The 26,288-nt window shown below is 39.1% G+C and overlaps 1 protein-coding gene across 2 annotated transcripts in view; it reads left to right on the forward strand.

The window, feature by feature from the left end:
* Positions 1-26,288, forward strand: part of b4galt2 (UDP-Gal:betaGlcNAc beta 1,4- galactosyltransferase, polypeptide 2) — a 648,560-nt gene that overhangs the window by 478,149 nt on the left and 144,123 nt on the right. For both annotated transcript variants that reach the window (XM_039736141.1, XM_039736142.1), the window contains exon 4: positions 22,618-22,805. In XM_039736141.1, coding sequence (XP_039592075.1) covers positions 22,618-22,805 — 188 coding nt within the window. The remainder of the gene's footprint in view (positions 1-22,617; positions 22,806-26,288) is intronic.

Here is a 26,288-nt window from a genome sequence, read left to right on the forward strand (position 1 = left end):
TTTATTCTTTGAGTAAAGTTTGATGTTCTTTTGACCATTTCTGTTTAACGTTGGTAAACCAATTTGATCCAAGTATGTCTGCAAAAAATTCTAGTTCCAGTATGTTACTAGAATGTTTTTACGCTCTCTGTGATGAATGACTGATAGTTGTTAACTAAGTGTAAATCAACTGGTTATCCATCCACCTTTTCAAACCTTCTTAATCATGATTGGGGAGCTTTGGACATGAAACTGGAACCAATCCTGGATAAGGTGCCAGTCAGTAAGTCATTTTTATTTTTATATTGCCAGTAACAGCAAACACCATCACAAGATTACATCAAATAGAAAGATAATGATTTCAATTGAATCAAAAGAGCAAAACGTAAACTATAAATGAAAAATGTTGCACTTGCAGTCACCGGAAGGTGCTGGGACATAAACATGACTAATTTTTGCTATAGAAGGATCAAAAAGAAACACATAGAGCTCACTTCACATTCCAAGTAAATTGTTATAGGAAACTAGGGGGCTTACCCCTGCTCGCATCGCTTGCCAACCCCCAATGCGCTATGCTCCAGCCACTTCACATCTTTGCCGCTCATGTTGTGAAGAGGGGAGCTGAACGCACCCCAAGGAGATGCAGTTGCTCCTCTGAAACCCCCTCTTATATGGTGATACATTGGGAAACAAATACAGTTCATTTTTTTTTTTTACCTGCTCTTTGCTTGATTAGCTTCTGGCTTGCTGCTGCTGCCGTGCTGCATGATCTGCATCTCGTGCAGCGCTTCAAACATTTAAAAGCCTGTACAGCAGCTGTCCTACTCTGTGTCTTTTATTTCCGGCCCGAGTGTGGTTAAATCTGTTGGCACAAAGTCTTGTCTCGTGGGGCGTGAGTTCTTGATATTTTTTAGTTTATAATATTAAAAAAAGAATAAAAATCTGAAAATCTAACAACATCACATTAAAGTTCGATAAAATTCTGAAAAAATGATCCCAAACATATATATGTAGGATTTAAAATAAGCCTGAAAAAGCATTTGAGAGATACTTATCTTACTGAGAGGTGCTTTGTGGGTTCTACCACACTTCTCCTTGAAAGTCGGCTGATATAATGAAATGGTCTGGTCTGTGTGCACCTTTTGTTGACTCTTTCTTTGTCTCATTGCCTGGAATAATGTATCTGTCTATTTTCCTATGATGGCAATAAAGAGTCCAGGAGTGTCCTTTATGAGTTGTACTTGGCATAGGTTAGTCCTGCAAGGTTGGGTTTCCATTGGCGGGTGTAAAATATCAGGTCAGCGGCTTAACATTTTAATGGCCTGTCTTTAAATAAACAAATAATTGAAAGGCTGTCTCGATCTGTGTGCGTGCTTGCACAGCTGTGGGGGGTTAGTGAGGTAACTGAAGCAAAACGCACCTGCACATGAGGGTGCAGTCTGTCTCAATTGCTATATCGGCTTTTGTCGGTGTGCGTTTGCGGCACTGGTTCCACAGAGGCATATAAGAGGGAGCTGGTACAAAGAAAGGGGATAAAAAGGAGAATGGAAAAGTAAAGAGAAATAATGGAAGTTAATGGACAGGAGAAGGGGGCAGGAGGGAGCGAGCAAGCCGGTGATAGAGGAAAGGAAGCAGGTGGATGGGGATGGAGCCCTAGGAGAGAAGCATTTGGCTGACACTTGAGGAGAATGGTGCTCCTGCTGACTTACTCCAGAGGGCTTGCCGTGTAAATCTGGGAAGGCAACAATATTCATGGAGCACCATGGGATTGGCGGCAGGAGCACAAGCATTACAAAGGGGTGTCTGCAACTGTTGGTTTGACATCTCTCTGAGCTGCAACACCCAAGCTGAGTAAGCCGGGGAGACGTCCATTTTAAAGGGAAAGCACTGGGGAGTTGACTTGCTTATGAGATTTGAAACTTGTTTTAATGGATTATTTATTTGTTTTTAACCTCCACCCTCACTTCCTTTTATTGGATTATTTATTTACTAGCAACTTGGCGCGCACTATGCTGCACGTTGGATGACCACAGTTGAAGGACTCAATCGTAAGGACCTCTCGTCGGGTGTTTCATTGGCATGCTTTTGCCTCTTTCTTTCGCGATCACGGCGTAATCTGTCTTCTCTCTCTGTAGGGGTTTCAGTTGCCTTTCATTGTGCGGCAGAGACGCGTCGTTGAGCTAATCTGTGTGAATGCTGAGTGTCCGTTTCTTGCGAGCGACTGTCACGCCTTTGCCGCTTTGCTACGTGATCACGCTGTAATGTGTCCTCTCTCGCAGCAGCAGGTTTAGTTGCGTTTTATTTCGGCATTGTTCCGTAAGGTCTCCTCCGTACAAGTGCACATGGGTAGCTGAAGACGGAAAGGCATAGTGGGCATAGTGAACACACGAATTGGTGACCAGGGGAACCATCCGACTCAGACGCAGGGCTCAAAATACTCAAGTGCACATGTTATTTATAATTGAATTTTTTTTTGTTATGAACTTCCCCAAAGAGTTGATCCCTGTAAATAGTTAATAGTATATGAACAATATAATCTGTTGTAGTACGGGCGTTAATTAGCGTCACACCTCATAACCTGCATACACCACGTGTTTGGCTGTAACGCCAGAAGTGCGGTGGACGCTGTAAGGGTAGGTTGTGGTTTCTGTTTCTTTCGTGATTTTTTTATTGCATTTTATTGATTATTTAAAAGGCAGAGGGGAGAAGACGTTAATGTGACGTTCTGTCTATTTCTTTACTTTTGTTTTGAAAAGATTTTTGGGAACAGGAAAAATAAAAGCAAAGGGGAAAGAATGGAGGGGGTAAGCAGGAATTCTGAGAGGGGACGGACTGGGGCTTTTCTACGGGGCGGCTATACAGCCAAAAGGAACGCGGACCCGAACATGGACACGGACACCGCGCTGGGCTTTTATTATATAGATTACGCAACAGTTGCACTACACCGTTGGACACTTTCTTTGGATTGTTTTAATAAAAGCACCAGGGTGCCTACCCCTTGCTATGTCCGTGAGTTGTGTCCTCACCTACTGGCTCATCACTTGGGTATATTATTGGCGATAGTGGGTTCAAGAGGCTCCCCGGAAGGTAACCACCCTCACCATCACAGAGGGAGAGAAAGACGAGAGTGAAAAGACATGGCAGTAGTATTTCTGGCAGGTGACTCTTCTCACTTTCATGTCTTAGCTACATGTGCCCCCATACCAAACCCATATGAGCACAAGCACTTGGTCCATTGTACATGGGCTATTTGAATCCTTGATAACTGACTTTCACATTTCTCTTGTATCAGCTCTCTCTAGCTGTCTGCCTGTCCAGTTACAATATCACATCCTTATTGACTCCGTCTTACCACTTCATAAATCATTTGCAAGTTTTTCTGTTTCCTTGTGCAGTTCCTCACAGTATTTACAGTAAATGCTACATGTCCAGTTGTCAGGTACGCAGTGCCCAATCACACCATTAGACGTGGGTTCCCCATTAACATGTCCCTTCTCTTTCAGTCTTCTAGATGAAGAAGTGACAGTGTGAGGACAGTGAGAAAGGTGCCACCCTATCAAGCTGGCAACCTTTAAGTGCTGACCTGTTTTGAAAGGAGCTATAATGAATTAGTAAAACAAAGCTTCAACATTTTTAAGCACTAAGCATTTTAAAAAAAATGATTTTTCACATCCACAGTGAAGCAACTGAAAAAGCATACAATGTAAATATTTGCCTACACTGGGCATGTGTGCATCTGCAGAAAAATCCCTTAATGGGGTGGTAGCGCAATCTGTAAGGGGTTTATCACAAAACTGTAGCAGCTGGCAAATTATTTGGCTTTTGTTCATGTGTGCAGCATTTTAAACTATACGATACGTAATTTGGATGCATACAGGTAATAAACACATCAGGCGCCAAGGAAAGCAACTTTTCCATGTTTTCTATGGGGGAACTTGATTTTCTTCTGTGAAGAATGACCAATCAGGGAATGAGACAGAATTCTGCAAAATAAGCACAAGCAAATCAGAGCACAATTGATGTATATAGGGCTCTGGAGAACGTTTTTAAAAGTCTCGTTTTCAGAGGTTAAAAATGTGTGGACGAACAGGTGACAACAGAGACCAATGTACTGCTGTGGACATAGCCTAACATATTTCAAAGACATGCATGCTAGGATAATATGTGGCACTGTTTAACTGAGTGTGGGTGTGAGTTCTTTAATGGACTTAAAGAATCCTGTGCTGCAAACCTGAATTGCACTAAGGAAGTTTAGAAATTCTAGTATCTAGCTGCAGATTAATTTATAAAAGACCCAGGCTTAAAAGCTACAGTATATGATATCACTCTGATTCCTGTAAATCAAAACGTGAAATACTTGTACAAGCATTCCTTAAAGAAACCTGTATTGCGTAGTGTTACAAAATATTCAGTATTATTGACGCCACCCTTTCAGCATGTTGCAAAATAATGAATCTGTAAGGCAGATCTGTAAGCACTGCTTCTTCACAGCCTCAGAATCTTTGGTTTGAACTCCATCCAGGTCCTTATCTTTGTGGAGTTTAGATGTTCTTCCAGTATCTTTATGGATTTTTTGCCAGGCACACTGGCTTTCCTGAATTTTAAAGAATTGGGTGTTAGGTTGGCAAGTCTCCGTTGGCCCAGTATAAGTGACTTTGATTGTGCACGTTGAGTGTTATTGTGATGGACTGGCTCCCCTTCAAGGGCTGGAGCCCAGGTTTTCTGGGATAAGCACCAGTTTTCTGCCACCCCTAACTGGATAAGTGAGTTTGAAAGTAAATAGAAGGATTTTAAAAGGCAAACCTTTAGTCCAAAGATGTAAAAGTTTGAAATGCGTCAAATATCAGAAATGATTTTCTACTTCTGTAACTCTAAAAATGATAAACAAAAATTAAACAACCCTTTCAGAGTGAAAGGTTTCTGCTATTTTCTCTTTTCAACCAACCGGCATGGACTCAGTAGCCTTCTTTAAATTTTCATATCTAATTTCTAACCTTTTCAGAGTTATTTCAAAATTCAGGGACCATTCAGCTTTAATGAACATCTCTTGTGATGGAGGGGAAAAAAGCTATTTCAGATATTTCTTCCTGTATTACTGTATCATTTTCTTGATAACACAGCCTATTAAAGCTGCTAAGAGCCAAATTTATTTCAGCTGAAAAATTCCTGCTTTATATAAGAAGCCAAAGAAAGAAGCCTCGTTTACCATCTTATTACTTTATTGCAATGATAAAATATTCTGATCTAACTATGAAGAAGAGCTGAAAATAGGCTGAGCAATGCACGATAGAGTTGTTACCAAGTCATTTATATTTAATAAGGAAATTAAATAAATTAAGATTAGATATACAGAAAGTTTGCATGCCTACCAGAATGGGGAGTCATTGCACTAGTTTTTTGATACCATCCATTTCAGAAGTATAATGGAAAAAGTCACTGCATTAAATGAGCACTTACATACAATTTAGATGTTCCCTCTTTACTATATTGAGAGTATGTGAGGGAAGTTTATTTTATTATAAATGCATTTTCTTTCTTTATTGACTTTGATAATGAAATGCATTGTAAATTTGCATTGCAGGAAGACTATATTTTAAATAAAGCATAATCAACACGTAACAGCAAACAAATTCTGTTGTTAAATTATATTTTATCTGAGATGCTACTGTATTCATTTGAACATAAATATTTCTTATTTAAAGTGAATATAACTTATTTGGTGCAGTAAATTGCAAAAATGGAGAAGGAAATGTTGGTTGGACATGCAAATAAGAATTTCGCTCTACTCTGTACATGTAACACTTCTACTGCCATTGGTACTAAATACACAGATTGAAAAAAGTGTTGTATTTTTAAATATATGTAAATATATTCAAATGTGATAATGACTTGAGTATAAGAGTTATGTAGGTGGATAAGCCCATGTTGTCCTCGATAATGGACAATCTGTCAGGCAGACTGTAGTTTGTAAGACTCAAGAATGGCATTTCTGATACGGATGAGTAACACTGGAGCACCACAATAAACAGTCCTGTCACCTTTTCTCTTCACTCTGTACACCTCTGACTGTAAATAAAACACCAGGGGTCTCAAGCATAACGCTGTGCGTAGAATTCACACTAAAACATGGCGTACAGACAAAAGCAGAAATGTGCATACACACAATAAAATCCAGATGCATAAATCTTTGCGTTCGCCAACTTCCACGTTCTTCCGCTCCATAAATCCCGGTCAGAGTGAAAAGTAAAGCACGTGCACGCACCTGCTGCCACTCCCAAACTCCTCCCAGAATTACGCCTCTTTGAATTTGCAAATCAGTATAAATAGCCCTTAAGCTCAGCATTCTGTGAAAAGGCAATGGCAAAAGCACGTTGGCAAAACAGAAGAATTTCAGCGAATACCAAGTGGAGGCAAGGAAAAATGTACAGTGATAAAAACAACAAAAGGAATCTGATCAAGTGACATAAAGTGTTGGAGAAACTTGAAAGGTCAAGTTCACAAAGTCACACATTGCCCGAAATAAAAAAGAAGTCAGATATCAAAGTTGCCTTGAAAAGGTGAGTTGTAGCCCACCATCTGAGTGTCATATGAAAGCTGAAATGAAAAAAATAGGGACACAGTGGGGAAAAAGCTTGAAATTCCAACTATGATCTCGAAATTTCCACTTTAATCAAGTAGTTTATTTTGTCATTAAGGTAGAACATCATAAGCTTCATCTTAAAATAGTTTAATTTGCTAGTTTCTCAAATCCCATTGTAAGTAAAGTAGCACATTAAATGCTTTGTTTTGTATGTGTTCTTCTATGCGCTCTGTGTGTGTGAATCACTATGCACTTCTGGGTTTTCTCTTCCTCCTACAGGACACAAAATGCATTACATTCATGATATTACAGCTCTCTGAATAACTTAAATACTGAGATGTATACTTGATATAATTTTCATGATAATAGGAATTAAAGCATGTATTAAACATGGGAACATGGGGGCGCAGTGATAGTGACGAGCTAGCGCCCGGTCCAGAGATTGTTCCTGACGCACGAAAGGTGCTTGCTGCGCCATGCGCGACCTTCGATGAAATAATTTATTTTAGCAGCACTGTATCTTTCAAACGTACTAACCCCCAATTCTTGTTCTTCCTTTTCTTTTTCCAAATATCCAATCGCCACACAATCAGCTCTGTAATAGACGTTAAGCCATCTGTAAGCTGAGAATGGCTATTCTTCAAAACTTTTAAGGAACATTGAAATATCTTCGTAGTACATGTTTAATTATTCTATCCATCTATCCTTCCAGTGTCGCGTCAGCCCAAGCAAGAATACAGCATGAGGCAGGAACAATCCCTGAACGGAGTGCCAACTCCTTGCTAGCGCTGCGACACCTTGCCCTCATATGTCTAATTATTAACAATATAGATTATTTAAATGAAGTTAAACTTTTATCTGTATAATATAATAAACATACAATATTTTGCTGCATTTCATCTTAAAAATGATATCGTCATCTTATGTAAATATGTGCTTTATAAAGTGTCTCAGGTTGTACAATATTATAACTGTATCGCAAGTTTACAGTGAGGTAATTGTACTTATAAATACAAACAGTTCTACAAAGAGCACTTGATGGACTAATTGATTGCGTTTATCTTTCTTGGGATGAAACTATTTCTGAACCACGAGGTCAGTACAGGAATGCCTCTGAAGCGTTTGCCGTATGAGAGCAGTTCAATAGACAGCATGGCTGAGGCAGCGTGTGCTTGATGCTGTATCCCGATAATTCTCTTTCCAATCAGCTGCTGTAGAGCTGTGATTCCACACTCGGATACAGTGATATACAGTAAATGCTCGGAGTAGTGCAGTGAGAGTAATATGGACAAAGATGATCTGCTGTGGCAAACCCTAACGGGAGCAGCTGAAAGAAGAAGAAGAAGAAGGTACAGTGAGAGTAACAACGCTAAAGCAGCTATGATATTTGGAATAGTATGGCTATTCCATGGACCATTATAGTGTTACAGGTTAATTTCAATCAGATGCCTTAAACTAGGCAGTACGGTGGCACAGTGGTAGCACTGCTGCCTCAGTAAGGAGACCCGGGTTCGCTTCCCGGGTCCTCCCTGCATGGACTTTGCATGTTCTTCTCATGTCTGCATGGGTTTCCTCCTACAATCTGAAGACATGCAGGTTAGGTGCATTGGTAGTTCTAAATTGTCCCTAGTGGATGTGTGTGCCCTGCGGTGGGTTGGCACCCTGCCCGGTTGTTTCCTGCCTTGTGCCCTGTGTTGGCTGGGATTGGCTCCAGCAGACCACCGTGACCCTGTGTTAGGATATAGCAGGTTGGATAATGACTGACTGACTGATTGCCTTAAATTAATAAACAATTTCCGGGTAATTTCAGTGTATATGATAAAGTCACTTCAGGGATGTGCGTCTAAAAAAGAAAGGGAAACCACACTGGAGCAAAAAGCATTGCAAAACTGAGCGGAGAACTTGCGTTCACCAGGGTTTGAGTTACTGTGAAATTGTGTGTGGCTTTACGCCAAGTTTAGGTTTTATACATCACAATTCGAGCGTAGTACGTGGAGTACGCAACATTTTTGCGAGTATGCACCGTTTATACATGAGGTCATGTCACTTGCAGAAATCCTCATATGATTCTGCACTTAAGGGGTGTATTGATAAGGAGAATTAGACAGAGTATATGAGTCAGGTGGAGAAGTGTGCAAAGAGAATTGTGTGCATCTTAATGTCAGGAAAATCATGGAAATGCTTATTGACTTTCATCTCACTAAACAGCCTCTATGTACAGTCACAATTCAAGGAGTGGATGTAGAGGTGTTCAACTCCTATAAGTACCTGAGCATCCACATTAATGACAGGCTGGTCTCAGAACATAAAGGAACTGTATAAGAAAGGGCAGAGCAGGATCTTTTCATTAGGGGACTGTGTTTCTTTAATGTTGGTAGTGACATCCTTTACATATACTACAACTCAGTGCAGGCAAGTACAGTGTTCTGCAATGTGGTATGCTGGGCTGGTAACATCACTTCAAGAGAGGCCCACCGAATCAACAAGCTAATATAAATGGCAAGCTCAGTTATAGGACCCCCTGGAGGTAATAGAGAGGGAGAGAATTAAAACAAAACTGAGGGCCATTATGATCAATGCTGCACATTCTCTCTCTGACACACTGACACTGAGGACTTTAGCCAATGAATTGTTCAGAAAAACTTTGTCAAGAAACACTACAGGGGCTCATTAATACCAACAGCAATACATCTACATAATGCCTGACTGTGACTCTTTTTAATTTTCTTGCTTTATAGGTGTGTTGGTGGCAAGATTGGCACTCCAGCTACTGTAAAAACCACACACTGTTCCAGTGTGGTGCTGAGGTGTCACTTCACTGCACTCAGGTCCCAGTCCGGGTGGTTCGTCATGTGTTGAGTGCGGCAATGTGCTGTAATCAGCATACGCTTCCAATCTCATCATAGTCATTTTGGTGTTTGCCAAGACCAAAGTGTGTGTGTGTATATTTATTTATTTACCTGTCTATTTATGCATTTATTTATTAAGACAGCTTCTGTAAATATAGTTCAAGACAAATAAAGTTCTATCTATCTATGTAACAAGTAACACTTTAAAAAATGACACAAGTACTGGTTCAACAGAATTATAGGTGCCCTGAGCTAAAACAAGCCTACCCCTGTCGGCCATACCTGATGTTGTCACCTTAAGCAGAACTAAGTTCATTTAGGCATTTCTATTAACTGTCTGCCTTTTAAATTGACACTCAGAATTTTTTTCCACTTTACTAAACAGAACTTCTTCTGTGTTATTTTCACTGCATTCAAATCCCATTTTAAGTCACCCCAGCGCATTTCTATGGAATTTAGATGTTGACTTTGACCCAGTGATTCTAAAACACTCCATTTCTTCTTTCTTGAAGATTTCTACCGCTGATTTTATGTCTTGTTCCTTTGTAAAGCCTATTTTCAGTTTGGATAACACAGTGCGAAAACAGTGGGCTGCTGAAATAAAGCTACTGGCTTACTGACACAGTGTCCTGAGTTCAGATCCTACACTTGGAAGTTGTTTCTGTGGACATTCTCCCCATGTCTGTGTCGATTACCTCTTAATACTCCAGATTTCCACTCTAACACCTTTAACACAGCAAAAATATATTTTCTCAAGCAATAGAGATGTCAAAGACCTTTCTTTTCGAAACTGGCAAAATATTCAAAAACATCTTTTCCCATCATTGGTACACTGTAAATGTTCTTTATCTTTCTCCGCTTATGGGGCAAGTCCAAGCTTTTAGTGAAAGAATGAAACATCATTCAAAACCAGAAATTCTTTATTTATCGGTTTATTTTTTTGATGTCTCGCACATAAATCTACTAGTTTAATTGAAGTTCAGGCACTTTGTAACGTGTGCCACCATTCTTAATAGTTCAGTTATGCTGATGTTACATGCCACACGAGTGCATATCATATACTGGCCTCATGTTGAGTCCATGGCCACAAAATGGTGGCACTCCTGGTATTTACCATAGAAAAAGCAGACAGCCATAGGAAAGCCCAGACACAAAATGTCAATACTGTGACATCAGCAGGGAATACAAAACAATCAAAACAATAAGTAAAAAATAACGGTTTAAAAAAAAAGCTCTTTAAGTCAAATTGTATGCATTTCTAATACATCTAGATTCTCAAAGATGTTCAGGTCAAGGTAATTACTAAATTGGCTGTGGATTGGGGATTCTCCTTTGTTATGCTCTGCCCCCCAAGTGACCCTAAATTACATTATGCAGGTTTGAGAATATCGTGTAAAAAAACATTTTTTGACAATGACTTCCCATTATTTTCAAGTACTAACTTGTGCATTTCAAATTTCATTTTTTGAGTCATTGGCAACAAGCTATCCAAACCCTGATGCTTCAAATTATGGGATGTAGTTTATAGTAAAATGTGTTTTCATTGCAGCTAGTTTTGCCTTTTGGAGGATGCCTCTTTCTTCTTTTTTGTATTTTTTTTCTATTAATTGTTAAAATTAAATCAATCCATGATATTAATGTTAAAATTTCAGCATAAATGGTAAATGTCAGGTGCTACAGAAACATTATATGTGTAAGAAATAAAAAATATAATTTCTAAATGATAAGATATATAAATATCTTGTCTAAATGACATATATCTAGTGTAATTAGCAGATATTAAGGTTATATACTAATTTACCCTTTATGCCGAAATTTTAACATTAATATTATATTAACATTAACATTTTAAGGATGTTTATACTCTATATGTTTCGAGAAGGTATGCCATCTTTCCTGAATTACATATGAGATACTGGTAAGTTAATTGAAAGTACTGAATGTTTAGTTATAGTATTGACACACGTGGAGAGTACAGTGAAATCTTATTGTATTTACCAAATGCAACATGCTGCCACTCTCAGACACCATACTAAACAACTCATTTTATTTCAATGAAAACATGAATAACCTGTTCTGATGCTCATTTATGAGAGCAGTTCCTAGTGTAAACTCTGATTTATAGACAAAGGAGGAAAAACACATGGAATCACTGCTCAGGAAGTGTGATCTTCAATTAATGACACCCATATTTGGACCCCTTGAGCCATTCTGTAGCATTAGATACAAGGCAGAAAACAACGCTGTTTGGAGCAATAAGTCTCTATAGTTTCTACGTACTGAATGTGGTACACACAAATCCCCCCATACCAAGCAGATTTAAAGCCACACCTGCCTTTTCAGTATAGGAAGAGCGAGTGTTGTAGACAGCTGCAAGACGTTCTCCAGGTGATGAATAAAATTACATAGACAAATAGAAAGGAGTTCATCCTGAGTCAGTAAGCACTGACTTTATTAGTGAGATATCCAGTTTTGCCATGAAGGTAAATATAGTTTAACATTGGATTCCCTTAACATATTACACAGTCGTGTTATTTTTTTTTTTATCTTTTCCCTTTTTTTAGTTTCAGGATTTCAATAAATATATTTTAGAGTGTTTTCCTTTAAAACAGTGTGCATCGTGTATATGATGTGTCTATCCACATCAATTTCTTGAATAGAAAATAATCCAAAAGGAAAATTCTAATATTCGGTGGATAAACACACACACACACACACACACACAGGGAGCTAATTTAAAATTTTCCTTGAAAAATGCTTGTTTCTATTGTGTTATTCATAAAATTTTGAAATTAATTTCTATAAATAGATGGCAACTAGTACTTGATCTTCAGAGTGCAAAGAACTGATGGTGTTTTGTCTCTTAGTTTATGTAAACGTAGATTGCCCTGGAAAGCTGTAGGTTAATTTTACTTGCTCTCAGCTTGCTTTGATGAGTACAGGATAAAGGCAAGTCAGATAAGTAACTGTCCAAGCCATTTTAGGGCACACACATTTTCATTTAATTAAATTTCTCACTTTTAAACAACACTTTTAAAGCTATCGCCTCACCTATCAGCTTCTCAGTTTGGGTTTATTTTCTGTCGTTCCTTACTTTCTAATGTCATCATTTATAGCTGGGTGTACAAAATACACCTTAGGCTAAGGAACTGAGAAAGAAAGAAAGAAAGAAAGAAAGAAAGAAAGAAAGAAAGAAAGAAAGGTACAGCTTTTGGTTTGCTTTTCCTTGAAAAATGTGCATCTTGTTGTAAAAACAAAAACAAAAGTAAACTTGCGTTTTAAACTTATGGTCCTCAAGTGCACATGACATTTTCTTTGAGATATTTAGTAAAAATCATATTTTGTAAGCTAAGTTGATGTTAAGACTGCTGCACGGTTCATTCTTTTTCAGTGTGCTCTGTGCTCATTAATGAAGTGAGCGCCCTATGATTTTATCATGGTATGCCAATTGGTTATGAAGGTGCAGGTTAGGAATAAACAAAAAGTACTAAAGCAATATGTAAAAGTTTACACTGCTGATTTTGCCCGCCCATAGAGAATCAGTGGTGAGGTGAGTGACTAAAAGAATTTCTTTTCATTTTCATCTATGTGTGCAACACACGGCTAATGTAAAGCTTTCCTGCTGGTACTGAAATAAAGTTAGTCTGGAGCCATCTGACTATTTATCTGAAGAAATCTGTAATTGTCGTTGCCACTCCATTTATGTCTCCACATGGGACATGTCCTCATTCGTTCCAGAACTCCTGCTACTTTTAATGGTAGAAGGTTATCTTGCACTATAATTTAGACAATTGGAATACAAATTGTATGCTTTCTGTTCACAATCTAAATGTCCTTTTTTGGCATTAGGCATTTTACGGTTTAGCATTGCAGCATTTGATTTCATTAAATAAAAGACAGAAGGGACCACAAACTGCCATCATATATTTCTTCTTTTCTCTGAAGATAAAGCTGACTTTAGACTGTTTGTATATTAGCCTAAAAATTGAAATGTTTTTCTGTTTCTTTTTCAAATATTATAGTTAATAAAAAACAGATTATTATATACTGTATCTGCGTAATTGTTGCCACCCTGTACACAGAAGTGCTGCTATTGAAACAAAGTATCTTAGTTGTGACATTCTTAAAGGAGCATTCATTTGAAAAAAACAGTTTGTACAATGTACATATATCTTAATGTTTGCAAGTGGATTTCCTTATTTTTAAATGTTGCTGAGTCTAAAAGGGACTGACAGTTGGCTACATTGGTGTTTTCTTTGAATTATATAAAACTAGCCAACCCGCAGCATACCATACGCCGAATAATCAGGCCGGTTTTTTAATGATTTTTAAGCACAGGGAGAAAATGAACATTTGAAAAATCGGTAATGTATTAAATCAGCAAGAAAAGCAACATTGCAACAATGCACGGAACGAACCAACACACAATTGTCCGTGACTGAAAACTGGCGGACCGCAATCACGCCCTCTCTTGCCAGACGGAGGGATGGGGGTGCACGGCGCAGAGTGTGGAATGGGAGGAGAGGAGGAGGACGTCCATTCAGCTCCCTCCGTCATGCTAGTCTGCTGAATTCTCGTTCAGTATGTACTGCCCGCTCATGTGCCCACCTCCAACTCGTCACTTGAGTCATTGGCTGCTTTTCTATATATAATCCACCCGACCACAGTAGTAGCGAGATGGGAGGGGGGTGTGCACAAAGGGTAGGGACGCAACCAGTGGGAGCGTATGAGTCACATGTAGTGGAAATTCCACGGTTTGCAGCCCGAATGGGGTTCAACGGCTTATCCACGCCTCTCTGTGCCAGGTAGACACACGCTCAGTCTCATGCATAATTATTTATTGAATGCTAAACACTTCTGGAAAGACACGTTTGTCTAAAACGGGTTGGTGTGAGAATACAACAGTAAGCGAATGAAAAGATGGAACTCTGGAGAGAGCAAAATACAACACAATAGTGAACCCGCGGCATAACAAATGCTGCATAATTATTTATTGATGGTTGAACACTTCTGGAAAGACACAGTTGTCTAAAAAGGAAGGGTTTGAGGATACAACAGAAAGTGAATGAAAAGATGGAACTCTAGAAAGAGCAACATATAATTGTCCATGAGTGAAGAAGACGCATGTTTGTTGCGGATGCGAATTGCTGTATGTAGCGTGTTAAACAGTTTGCTATGGTGCACGCGGTCATGCGTCGTAACCGAAAACTCGTTTTTTAAAGACTGCTTACTTCATTGTGTTTTAACCTCAGTTGTAAAGGATTGTTTTAAGGATCCCATGGGATACCCCTCACAAACTGTTTTACACGCTGCATATGGCGACTAACCTCTGCAAGAAACATGCCTCTATGAACAGTCAACGTAGCTCAGAGGTGCATGACATGAACATGACATTAACCTGACCTGCACTGCATGTGGCCTCTATGACAGACGAATATAAATGACGCCGTTTTTTCTGTGTCCTCGCGTCCGAGTTGGTGGGCATGGCCCTGCAAGTTGTCGTTGTATCCAATGGTCTTGGAGTTGGTGGGCGTGGCTCCTTCCTGCGTGCGCCATAGGTGTCTCACTTGTCAGTGGCTTAGTGAATCCATGCCCCTTCCAGCATGCTTTTCATGGTTGTCTTGCCTTTCCATGGGTGTCTTGCCTTAGTGAATTATATATATAGATACTTAAATACTATACATATTGTAATCACCTGAGAATTTTCAGAAAGTATGGATTGGCATGCAACCTGGGTGTGACTTCTGACTTCTTTCTTATCTCTCTCTCTCTCTCTCTCTCTCTCTCTATATATATATATATATATATATATATATATATACTGTATATAGATGCCTGCATAGTGTGAAGACTCGTATGTGCACACATGCCACTGTGCTGCCTCATGTGTGCGAGCCTCGTGCCACCACACGAATAAAAATGCAGGTCCCTTCCTTGCAGATGGCCAGGTATCCTGCCAACTACGCCAATTGTGGTCTGCAGAGGGTGCACCGCCGCCCCAACCTGACATAGACAGACATGGAACACAAGTTCAAGGCACATACATTGTTTTTATTTTTATTTTTCCTCATGGGAAACACCTTCCACCGTTTCCCACAAGTACAACACAGTCACAGCACAAAGCACAATACCAATCTCTTCTACTGTTTCTCTTTTTCCTCCTCCACTCCTCCAGACAAGCTTTGTTTTCTCCCACCCAACTCTGACTCCTGGAGTAGTGGCTGGTGGCTCCTTTAAGACACCCAGGTGAGGCAGAAGAGCACCCCCTGGTAGTACCCACTGATCCCAACATGGCTGTATCCAACTCCAAGTCCCATGGAGCCCTACAGGAGTCTGAGGCACCGCTGCAACCCAGGAGGGCTACCACCTAGCGCTCCAGGGGGAGGTGATGCTCAGCTCCCCCGGTTCGTTCAGCGTGGAGGTGTCCCAGCTGGGCAAGGGCCCTGGCCGTCCACCACAATATGTATATATATATATATATATATATATATATATATATATATACATATATATGTATTTTTTTTTAAAGTGTGCTTCAGAAATTGTCTTAAATGAGCTTTAAATTATGTAGCCTTCTGCCATTCTATACAGTGTAGTTAAGAAAAGAAAAAATGCAGAGAGTTAATATAGAAGCTAGCTATGGCCTGGAGACAGATGAAATGAGACAGAGGAAGAGATAGACAGAGCCTGAGATCTAAAAAAGAGAAAAACAGCAAAAATTGAAAGAGCAGAGATGGAATTTCAGTCCTCTTTTGCCACCTACACAGCTTTCTGTAGTTTTGCCAATGCCAGCATTTTCACAAAATGTGAAATGAGCCTGACTTACTTTTTGTTGTGTAATCTACCATTATGTACTTAAAGTGCATTTGCCACTTACACTTCACTCTGTCAAAATCTACTTCACTTTGCTTTCAGTGTGATAGGTGCTATATATATTTTGGGAATATAAAAGTTAGCAATAATACTTTTCAAATTGTCTAATTTACAACGTAGACCGAGCTGCTCATGACCAACTAATACTTTTAATTGTTGTCTGTCAGAATGTATTGATTACTAAACATCTGTAAATTCAGCAACAGGCATAAATGGTACAGAAAGCAAGAGGCCCAATGTTTACTTTCAGAAGTACCGTATGTTTTTATTAGCCTTGTTGTCAGTGTGGCTAGAAATAGACCACACTGTCATGGAATTGAGAAGGATGTCAGCTGATGTCAGTTTTGGATATGAGATGAAAGTGTAATATGATGTGTTGCAAACCTTGTCATCCCAGTGGCAGCATTACTTGAATGCCTTGAGGAGAAATGTTCAGCGCTCCAGTGAATGCCTTAGATTCTTTCAGTAAGGCAGCTCAGTATTTATTTCTGCATTTACTGTACTGCCACCTTAAGTGACCTACATTCACTATCTTTACCCTCGTATGCCTTAAATTTCGACATACTCTGTTTTTAACTCTTAATATTTTTGTCTGTACTGTATTTGAGTCCATCAGTTCATCCTTTATTTTAGAACTCAAATTGCAAAAATTCAAAGAAGAAGGTACAAAAGACAGTATTTTCAACTTTTCAGTTTTTAAATTCTGGTTTTTATTTAGAATTGTATAATTTACTCTTATAAGTGACACACCAAAAAGAGAACTTAAAGAAAAAATAGCTGGTCACTCTTACCATAAAGGATAAGAGCAAAACGTTTAAATTCAGTGACAGCAACAAAATGCCACCTGTGTAATATATTTCGGTAACATTTTAATTTAGGTACTGCAAAAATGCATCTATTACAATTTTACTATTATGGAACAAGACCTTAACAAACACTTCTTTTGATCCTCATAACACTTGCAAAGTATCAGTAAAGAATCTGTCCATCTCTACAATGTGACCTACAAACAAAAACTTCACTTTGGTGTGGTCTAAGGTGGCTTACTTTAGACACATTTCTCTTGATGTTACATATTTACTGTATATACTAATATATAAGTCGGGTCTTGAAACCCAAAAAATCAATCATAAAATCAGACCCTGACTTATACGCCTGTTCAACAATGCAAGGGTTCATTTTTTTTTTACTTCTTCTTGCCTCCTCCAGTCTTGCATCAATTTCTCAGATGTATCGAATTTTGTTGCAGCAGCGCAGTTACCAATTTCTTTCACTACTTCAACGACATTTACAACAAGTTTCATATTTTCTTCTGATTGAACGCTCTATCGTAGATAAGGGATACTCTTATGATAAAGGTGTATGAGGGTGTGAGATACAAAACAGAAATAAGAGCAAACATTGCTTCGGAATAGTTCAGGTATTATCGTGTGCTCACATAGGCACAATACATAGAAAAATAAAGGCAGTGGGCTCTGTGGTTACTCTCTCAGGTAGGCATTAGCATATCATAATATAAGAACAGTTAAGATTTGGGAACTCCATATTCTCAGTGCCCACAGTTCTACAGTATACATTCATTTGCCAGTGTCTACCCATACGGCATTGGGTGCCAAGTAGGCAGAGGGACAGTCTTTTGGAGGGCTCATTCACACCTGAACTCATGCATAATGCGTGAATTTAGATTTATCAGTTCCAGCATGCCTTTAAATGTGTTCATTTGATCTGTTTTGTTTATAGCGCCTGTTAGATGAGTAAATCAAATTGAGTAAGTACATTTGTGTATCTTGTGATAGTGCCCCATCCCGGTTTCGAATCAGCCTAACTTCCTGTGACCCTCTGTGACAAGTAGACACCCCAAACCCCAGACACAACCACACAGACACAAGTCTCATGTGCAAATACCAGGTTTACTGCAACCAAATAAGTTACAAAAGGCTTCTTTCCCCACAGATGAAGAACACAATTCTTAACTCATTCTCTCTCTCTCTGGCTCTCTCCTTCTTCTTCTTCCTCCTCCTTCCAGGCGAGCTTTGTCCATCTCCCACTCCCAACTCTACCTCCCCTGGATTAGGCAGAGCGGCTCCTTTTATCTAAGAACCAGGAGTTATTCTGATGCTAGGATATTGTTTGTAGGAAGCACTTCCAGGTCATATAAGATTCCCACAAAGTAAGGATTGCTAATCCCTGCAGCACCCATGGAACCCAGCAGTGCTGCACCATGGAACTACAGTTCCCACCTTATCTGTTGTTATCCATACAGGTACCAAGGACCAGGAATGCTGCCATCTTGCATCTTGGGGGAGTATTAGGTACAGATAGGTTTTCTCCCCAGTTTCTTCATTATACTGGTTTCCTGACTGGGTAAGGATCTATTCCCATTGAGACACCAGTGCACCAGTTTTATATTGGAATCATCTGCCAACTTCTGGATAGGGTAAGGAACATCCTGCCTTTCTTCCTGCCCTCTCATTACTATGTCCTTCATAGCCAGGAAATGGACTGGAACCCATACCAACATGGACGCCAATTCATGTGTGACGTTGATCACACCTGCTATAGAACAACAACAACATTTATTTATATAGCACATTTTCATACAAACAGTAGCTCAAAGTGCTTTACATAATAAAGAATAGAAAAATAAAAGACACAATAAGAAAATAAAATAAGTCAACATTAATTAACATAGAATAAGAGTAAGGTCCAATGGCCAGGGTGGACAGAAAAACAAAAAAACTCCAGGACGGCTGGAGAAAAAATAAAATCTGTAGGGATTCCAGACCATTAGACTGCCCAGTCCCCTCTGGGCATTCTACCTAACATAAATGAAACAGTCCACTTTGGATTTAGGGATTCTCACGGAAGGACTTGATTATGATGGTCACGTAGACTTGTGCCTTTTAATCCATCCATCATTATTGGAGCATCATGATGCTTTGAGTAGGTGGTTGTGGAAAAAGAAACAGAAGAGAGAGTAGGGGTCAGTATGGATTTTAGAGCCACTATGAATAGTTATTATGATGAACTGAACATACAGAGTATCAGGATTAAGTTAAAGTGAAGTTATGAAAAGGCCATGTTAAAGTAATGTGTTTTTAGCAGTGTTTTAAAGTGCTCTACTGTATTAGCCTGGCGAATTCCTATTGGCAGGCTATTCCAGATTTTAGGTGCATAGCAGCAGAAGGCCGCCTCACCACTTCTTTTAAGTTTTGTTCTTGGAATTCTAAGGAGACCTTCATTTGAGGATCTGAGGTTACGATTTGGAATATAAGGTGTCAGACATTCCGATCTATATGATGGGGCGAGAATATTTAAGGCTTTATAAACCATAAGCAGAATTTTAAAGTCAATTCTGAATGACACAGGTAACCAGTGTAGTGACATCAAAACTGGAGAAATGTGTTCGGATTTTCTTTTCCTAGTTAGGATTCTAGCAGCTGCATTCTGCACTCGTTGCAAACGATTTATGTCTTTTTTGGGTAGTCCTAAGAGGAGAGCGTTACAGTAATCTAGTCGACTGAAAACAAACGCGTGAACTAATTTCTCAGCATCTTTCAGTCATATAAGAGGTCTAACTTTTGATATGTTTCTTAAAGTGAAAAAATGCTGTCCTAGTGATCTGATTAATATGCGATTTAAATTTAAGACACTGCCAGAGTGGCCCACCCATTGACTAAGGTGATTTCTAAGAATATTATGATCAATGGTGTCAAATGCAGCACTCAGATCTAAGAGGATGAGAACAGATAAATGGCCTTTGTCTGCATTCACAAACCAATTTAAGACACTGCCAGAGTCATTTACTACTTTAAGAGGATGAGAACAGAGTGTCAGTTTCTGTGCTGTGATTTGTTCTAAAACCCGACTGAAATTTATCAAGAATAGCATGTTTATTTAGGTGGTCATTTAGCTGCATAATGACTGCCTTCTCCAGAACTTTACTTAAGAAAGGCAGGTTAGAGATGGGTCTAAAGTTTTCAAGAGCGAGGGGTCAAGATTATGTTTCTTAAGTAGGGGTTTAACTACAGCAATCTTAAGACAGTCTGGGAAGACCCCCGTATCTAATGACGAATTTACTATGTCAAGAACATTATCAATTAGTACGCCCGATACTTCTTTGAAATAATTTGTTGGTATTGTTGGTATAGAAAACACATGAATAGAAGAAGGCCAAAATAAAAAAAAAAAACAGAATGATTGTGAAATGGTTAGCAGGGCTTCTCCACAGCATCGTAAGGCTGGATTTAATCCCTGGCCTGGTTGCTCTTGGCATTGGTCTCGCCATGTTCACATTGCATTCCACGGGCACTCTTGATCCTCACAGATCTCATAGTCCTGCATGTTTGATTAAATAAAAATACTAAATTGGAGTGGAACTGAGTGTGTGTGTGTGTGTGTGTGTGTGTGTGTGTGTGTGCTCCCTGAGGGGTCTGATATTCCACCTATGGTTTGTCCCTTCCATATGCTTAATGCTGCTGAGATAGGCTGTCTTAAAGATATTGTTTTGTGGTCAATATGCCAAGAAGCCTCAGAAAACACTGTTATTTTCTCAACTCATTTTTAAGTTAATAATATTATAATTATGTTATTAAACTTTATTGGCAAAGTTGTGAAAGTTGTTGTTTTTCCAAAGTGATAATGTCATGTGCCCATATATTGAAAGGTTGAGAAGTTTGTGTTAAATGAGAAAAAGCAGCATTTTAAGTAATTTTACGAACAGTCATTCCACACTGAAAACCCTTGTTTTTGCACAGATTTTTACTTTAAACATGGAGGGTCAGGGACGAAGAGCAAAACATTAAAACTACTTTTAAATAAATTTAAATTCAAGGGTAAAGAAGCAGGATAAAAAGCAGATAACCATGTTAAATCTGACATTTGCAATTTTTACAAATTGAAAAATTCACTTTTTTACTGAATAGCATTGTATATCAGTGTTAATTTATTCCTTTTCTTCTTTATAACTGTTGTTGTGAGCTTAAATTAGATCCAAGCAAGTAACTAAAAAAATATAACTTTTACACTTAAATACAGTACTGAGTCATATTTCCTCACATCAACATTTTCATTAATTAGAAATCTCTCTTGATTTAAGAATGACATTTTTGGAGAAAAAGCTAATATGGAAAATGCCAATATTCAATTAAAAATATCATTAATTATACTTAAGAGTTGCAATAACTGTAAATTCTCTAGAATCAGCTTTTGTGTCTATTCAAAGCCTTATGCATCCAGTAACACAATTTGAGTGAATGGGTTCGCTTGAGTGTTGCTTGATGCCATATTGTACTTTGTTGATTTTATAAAGCTTTGCATGCCTTTGTGTGTGTTCCATGGACAGCTCAGCAGAAAGTGCGCACGATCTTTGTTCAGCACCAGTGATCATATTTTTTACCATTTTAAAAACTAGAGATTGAAATTACATTCTATGTAGTTTATACATCAGTGGGCTGTTCTACTTGGTTGGTATTTAAACTGCTTATCACATAATGACCTGTCCAAGTAGTGGGGTCTGATTAACTTTGAGATTAAAATAAAATGGGGTCAGACATCAAGTCAGAAATGGGATACACTGTCAGCACCCCAGTATCCGGCCTAAGGAATCAGTGGTATTAAGAGTTATAATGGGTTCTGGAAATTGAAGACTGAAGGGAATTTGAAGTTACAGGATTCAGAATTGCACTAATCCATCTACTGCTTTTGACTATCAGGTAACCATCATCTTTGTCTTCATTGTGCACATCAAGACAGCTGATTGTTTTTTTCTGGCCTACTGGCCATGTAGGGTAATGAAGTGATGTAGGGCACTTGAATTGTTATGTTTTGGGACTTAGACTGGTGGGAATGTCGTAATTGTACTTGAATGGCGCATGACACAGTAGTTACCACTGCTGCCCAATACTCTTTCTTATCATCACAAGACTGGTCTGAATTGTGAGCTGGGCACTGGCCTTTGTAGAATTGACACTGTCTTCCCATGTCTGTATTGGTTTTTCTACACACACTTTGATTTTCCTCTCACTTTTACAGTGATGTGTATGTTAGGTTAAATTAAATTTGCCTGATGTGAACAAGTGTGGGTGTCTGAATGTACCCTCTAATGGTTTCTTTTCCAGTCCTCAGTAGTTTCCTGAGTCCATTTTTGCCGGACGAGATTTTATTCCCCAACAAACATAAGTGGAATCAGGTTTTAAAATAGATGGATAGCTCTGTCCTATCACACTTAGCAGAAGATGCCTGATATCATAGAACTGAATTTTACTAAAGCACTCCCTGCTATTAAGATCCTTAATTTTGAACGTCAAATAACTTCTTTTTTTTTTTCTTTTTCAGCATGGGGAAGACACATTTAATCGAGCTAAACTTTTGAATATTGGATACAAAGAAGCACTGAAAGATGCAGAGTATGACTGTTTCATATTCAGCGATGTGGATCTGATTCCTATGGATGACAGAAACCTGTATCACTGCTATGACCAGCCAAGGCATTTTGCCATTGCGATGGATAAATTTGGTTTCAGGTAGGCCCCTTCTCGTAGAATGTTCCAGGAGAGTTGAATTTTTATTGGGTATATGTGTAATGTTAACAATTATCCAAGAAGGTTTTTCTGAAAATAAAAACTTTAAGAATATTCTGGAATGGGTATCCATTGTGAAGGTTGGAAAAGCAATGCTGTAATAAACATTTTAAATAAAGTAGTAGGTGATATTGATGATTTCACTCATTATGGTTATTCTTGATTTAGCAGACCTCCTAAAATGTATTGATGTGCTTTTTGTATTTGATAATATTTATGAAACTTTAACTTTTTTAGAAGTATAAAATAGTTGTCATAACACACATTGAGGTGGGAGTAGGTCAGCCTGTGATTTTTTGTAATGTGGATTAGTGGTTAAGAAGATAAACTGTAAAATGATAAATTATTGATTTCAACTATCACTACTGGCAGTACTCTAAAAATATATAACTAATTTTAGCTTTGGCATTTGTCAGTCTATTGATTGAAATGTCAGTTAAAATGTAAAATGTTCTAAACATTAAAAGAGCTGAAATCCTGCATGTGAGCTTTGACATGTCCTGCTCTTGGTTACATGATGATTGTGCCCACAAGTGTAGAAAGTCTTTGACAAGTGCTGTTGCACCTGCATATGCAGTGAAGTGGGATGATGAAGGAGCTCCATCTCTTTTTTCCAGGCATGATCACAGACTAGCAGTTAAGACTGTGGCTACTTGTTCAGCCTCTGAACTGCCCCAAGTAGGACCATCACTAACATTTAAAATTCGTCTCTGAAATCATAAAGGAGGGACTCAATGCTTACGATTTGGAATATAAGGTGTCAGACAATGCTGAGCAGTCCCTGTCATTCAAGGACAAAAGGACCAGTAGATTCAGGATTTTTTTATTTTCCTAAAGCAACAGTAATCCTAAATGCTCCTAAACTTTCTGATTATACAGTATATACTGAATCCTAGCACACTATCCGTATTATTTATAGTGTCTTTGTTTTATGGTATGCGTATGTTCCAATAAGGATGTATGAGTGGTATAATTAGGTGTGAGATGTCTTTAGGTTAGTATGGGTCTATGGGTGGGTTTAATGGGTGAGTGTGTTTGCATTGTATGATGTGCAAAGTGTGGTTTTATTAAACTATAGTGTTTTTCAATGAGGCACCATACTGAAGAAGCTTTCCACTTTTTTTGCATTTGAATACACTGACAATAAAAGCATTCTCGTTCTTCTTATTCTTATTATTCTATCAAGACACCATATAGCCTGTATTCTAAGCTGGACAGTACCTCCAATTCTCATTAAAAGATGTATTCCTGTTTCTGAGTGATGCCGGAATGAGTATACTGTAAGTACCATAGAGGATAACAGGACATCCAGACTAGAATGGAGGGTGATGTCTTGCCTGGCTGGGAGGTGGTTCATCCCCTCTACGACAGGTGGCAGTGTACCTCTTAAATCATTCCAGTTTGGACAGTGCAGAAGCACAGTCCGATAGGGGTTCTTGGTTGACACTAGAGGGCACTGTCATGGGAGGATCTCCCTGGTTTCCACAAGACTTTCAAGTGTTCCCAGCAGACCATGCTGTAATTCCTGGGTCCAGCTTAAAAGGTATTCACCACCTCACCACAGAGAGTCAGAGTCAGGAGGCAGCAGGCAACACTCACCAGGAGGTGCAGAAGGAGAGAGCATTCACTTAACAAATAGATATGTTAATATTGGCTGTGGTCATTTGGGAGGGTGCTGGTGACAAATGAAAAACATTAATTTGCTGGGTGAAACTGTGTCTGAGGTTCAGGGCTCAGTGGCACCCCTTTGTGGTTACAATACAAAGATACGACAAACAGATGCTGTGTCAGCTGTATTTATTTAGATGTAGCTATATTTCCTAGAATTGCACAGGTATTGCTTCAAAAGTCCACATTTGATTGAGATCATAACTACTTGTTATCAGGCTATAGCTTTGGATATGACAGAGAAGGAGTGCCAAGTTGTGTTGGTGGTGTAATGGTAAGAGATTGTCCTTATAATTGTAAATTAAAATAAATACCTTTGGAGACCACACGGCCTAAGCCAGAGAAACCTGCAGCCTTGACAACAAAAGTGAGGGAAATGCCTGATTAATGAAAAAGTTCAGTGTAATGGATAGAAATCAAACTCTGATTATCTCATTGAAATACACACTACAATTGCAACCTGCATGGCTTTGTTTTTCTGTTGATAGGTCACACTGTAGTATTTCATACCACTTTGTTCCACCTGCAAGTTGCCCCCACTGTCCCTCAGAAGGCAAGGCCAAGATTATATTTCAAAGATTTCACTGACACTGCTTTGGGAAGTACCTGTGTGCCAAACTTCAAGTCTGTGAGTTGAAAATCAAGGCTGTTCATTATGAACAAAAAGAAATTGTGCATTACAGGTAGCCAGTTTGTAGAGATTTCTGGAAAAATAGCTATTAAGGGTAATACATGCAATCCCTAACTTTCTTCTGGGATTTAATAAATTCTACTCAGTCTTGGTAGTTTGTATGATTTCAACATTTTTAATACTAGTAGTATTTCCTTCCAAATCACTGAGTACCTCCTTAACACTAGAATTCCTGAAGCCTATGAAAAAACTCATAATCCCAGCCCACCTTAAATCCCTTTGCACCTTTCCATCAGCGTATTTTGTGTTGTAAATGCGTGCATTTACACAAGCAGCAAGCAGCCTGCTGTCCCATCCCCCTGCCCACCACCACAACTCAATTCACAAAGAAGGTTCTTGGTGCTCAGTGTTTGTCTTGGAGTGAAATGCCAGGAGTTGTAGAGGGTAAATAATATTTTGTAATTTGGAATACATGTATTTCATGTGTGTTCACATTGTTCAAACAAAAACAGTTTTCATGTTCTAATAATAAATGACAAAATGTAGACATGAAGTGTATAATGTATAAAGCCTGAAGTCCAAATTTCAAATAAACACTTTCACAAAAAGTACAAGGACTGGTAGTCCCCGAGTTACGGACATCTGAGATACAACTTATGAACAGGTGCTGCTCCTTCATCTGTCTGGGGGATGGGACGCAGGCTCCTCAGTAACTGCTGCTCTGTCATCTCCGGCCTGGGGATGCTGCAAGCGGTGGCTGGAGGGAGGGCGGTTTCGCTGCTTCCGCTGTGTAGTGTCCCTCGGCCAGCTCTGGTTGATGAGTGGGGCAGTGGGAGCCACACTCCATTCATTTTCAGTGGGCGGTTAGGTGCGTGGCAAGCGTTCGTTTGCAGGACAGAGGCTTGATGGGGCGGAGGGGGGTGGTTCGCTGCCTGCCCACCACGCAGCCACAGCTACTGCTCCTGACTGGACAGAGGCTGGATGGGGCAGAGGGGGGCATTTCACTGTCCGCCCACCACACAGCCTTGCAGTGTTCAATGAACGCCAGCCCTGTTTGTTCTCGGTGAACAGCTGGTGATGCTGCAAGCGGTGATCCGGTTGTGGCTGAATGGAGGCTATTGAGGGTG

This window comes from Polypterus senegalus, chromosome 14 (genome assembly GCF_016835505.1).
Source record: "Polypterus senegalus isolate Bchr_013 chromosome 14, ASM1683550v1, whole genome shotgun sequence".
NCBI lineage: Eukaryota > Metazoa > Chordata > Cladistia > Polypteriformes > Polypteridae > Polypterus > Polypterus senegalus.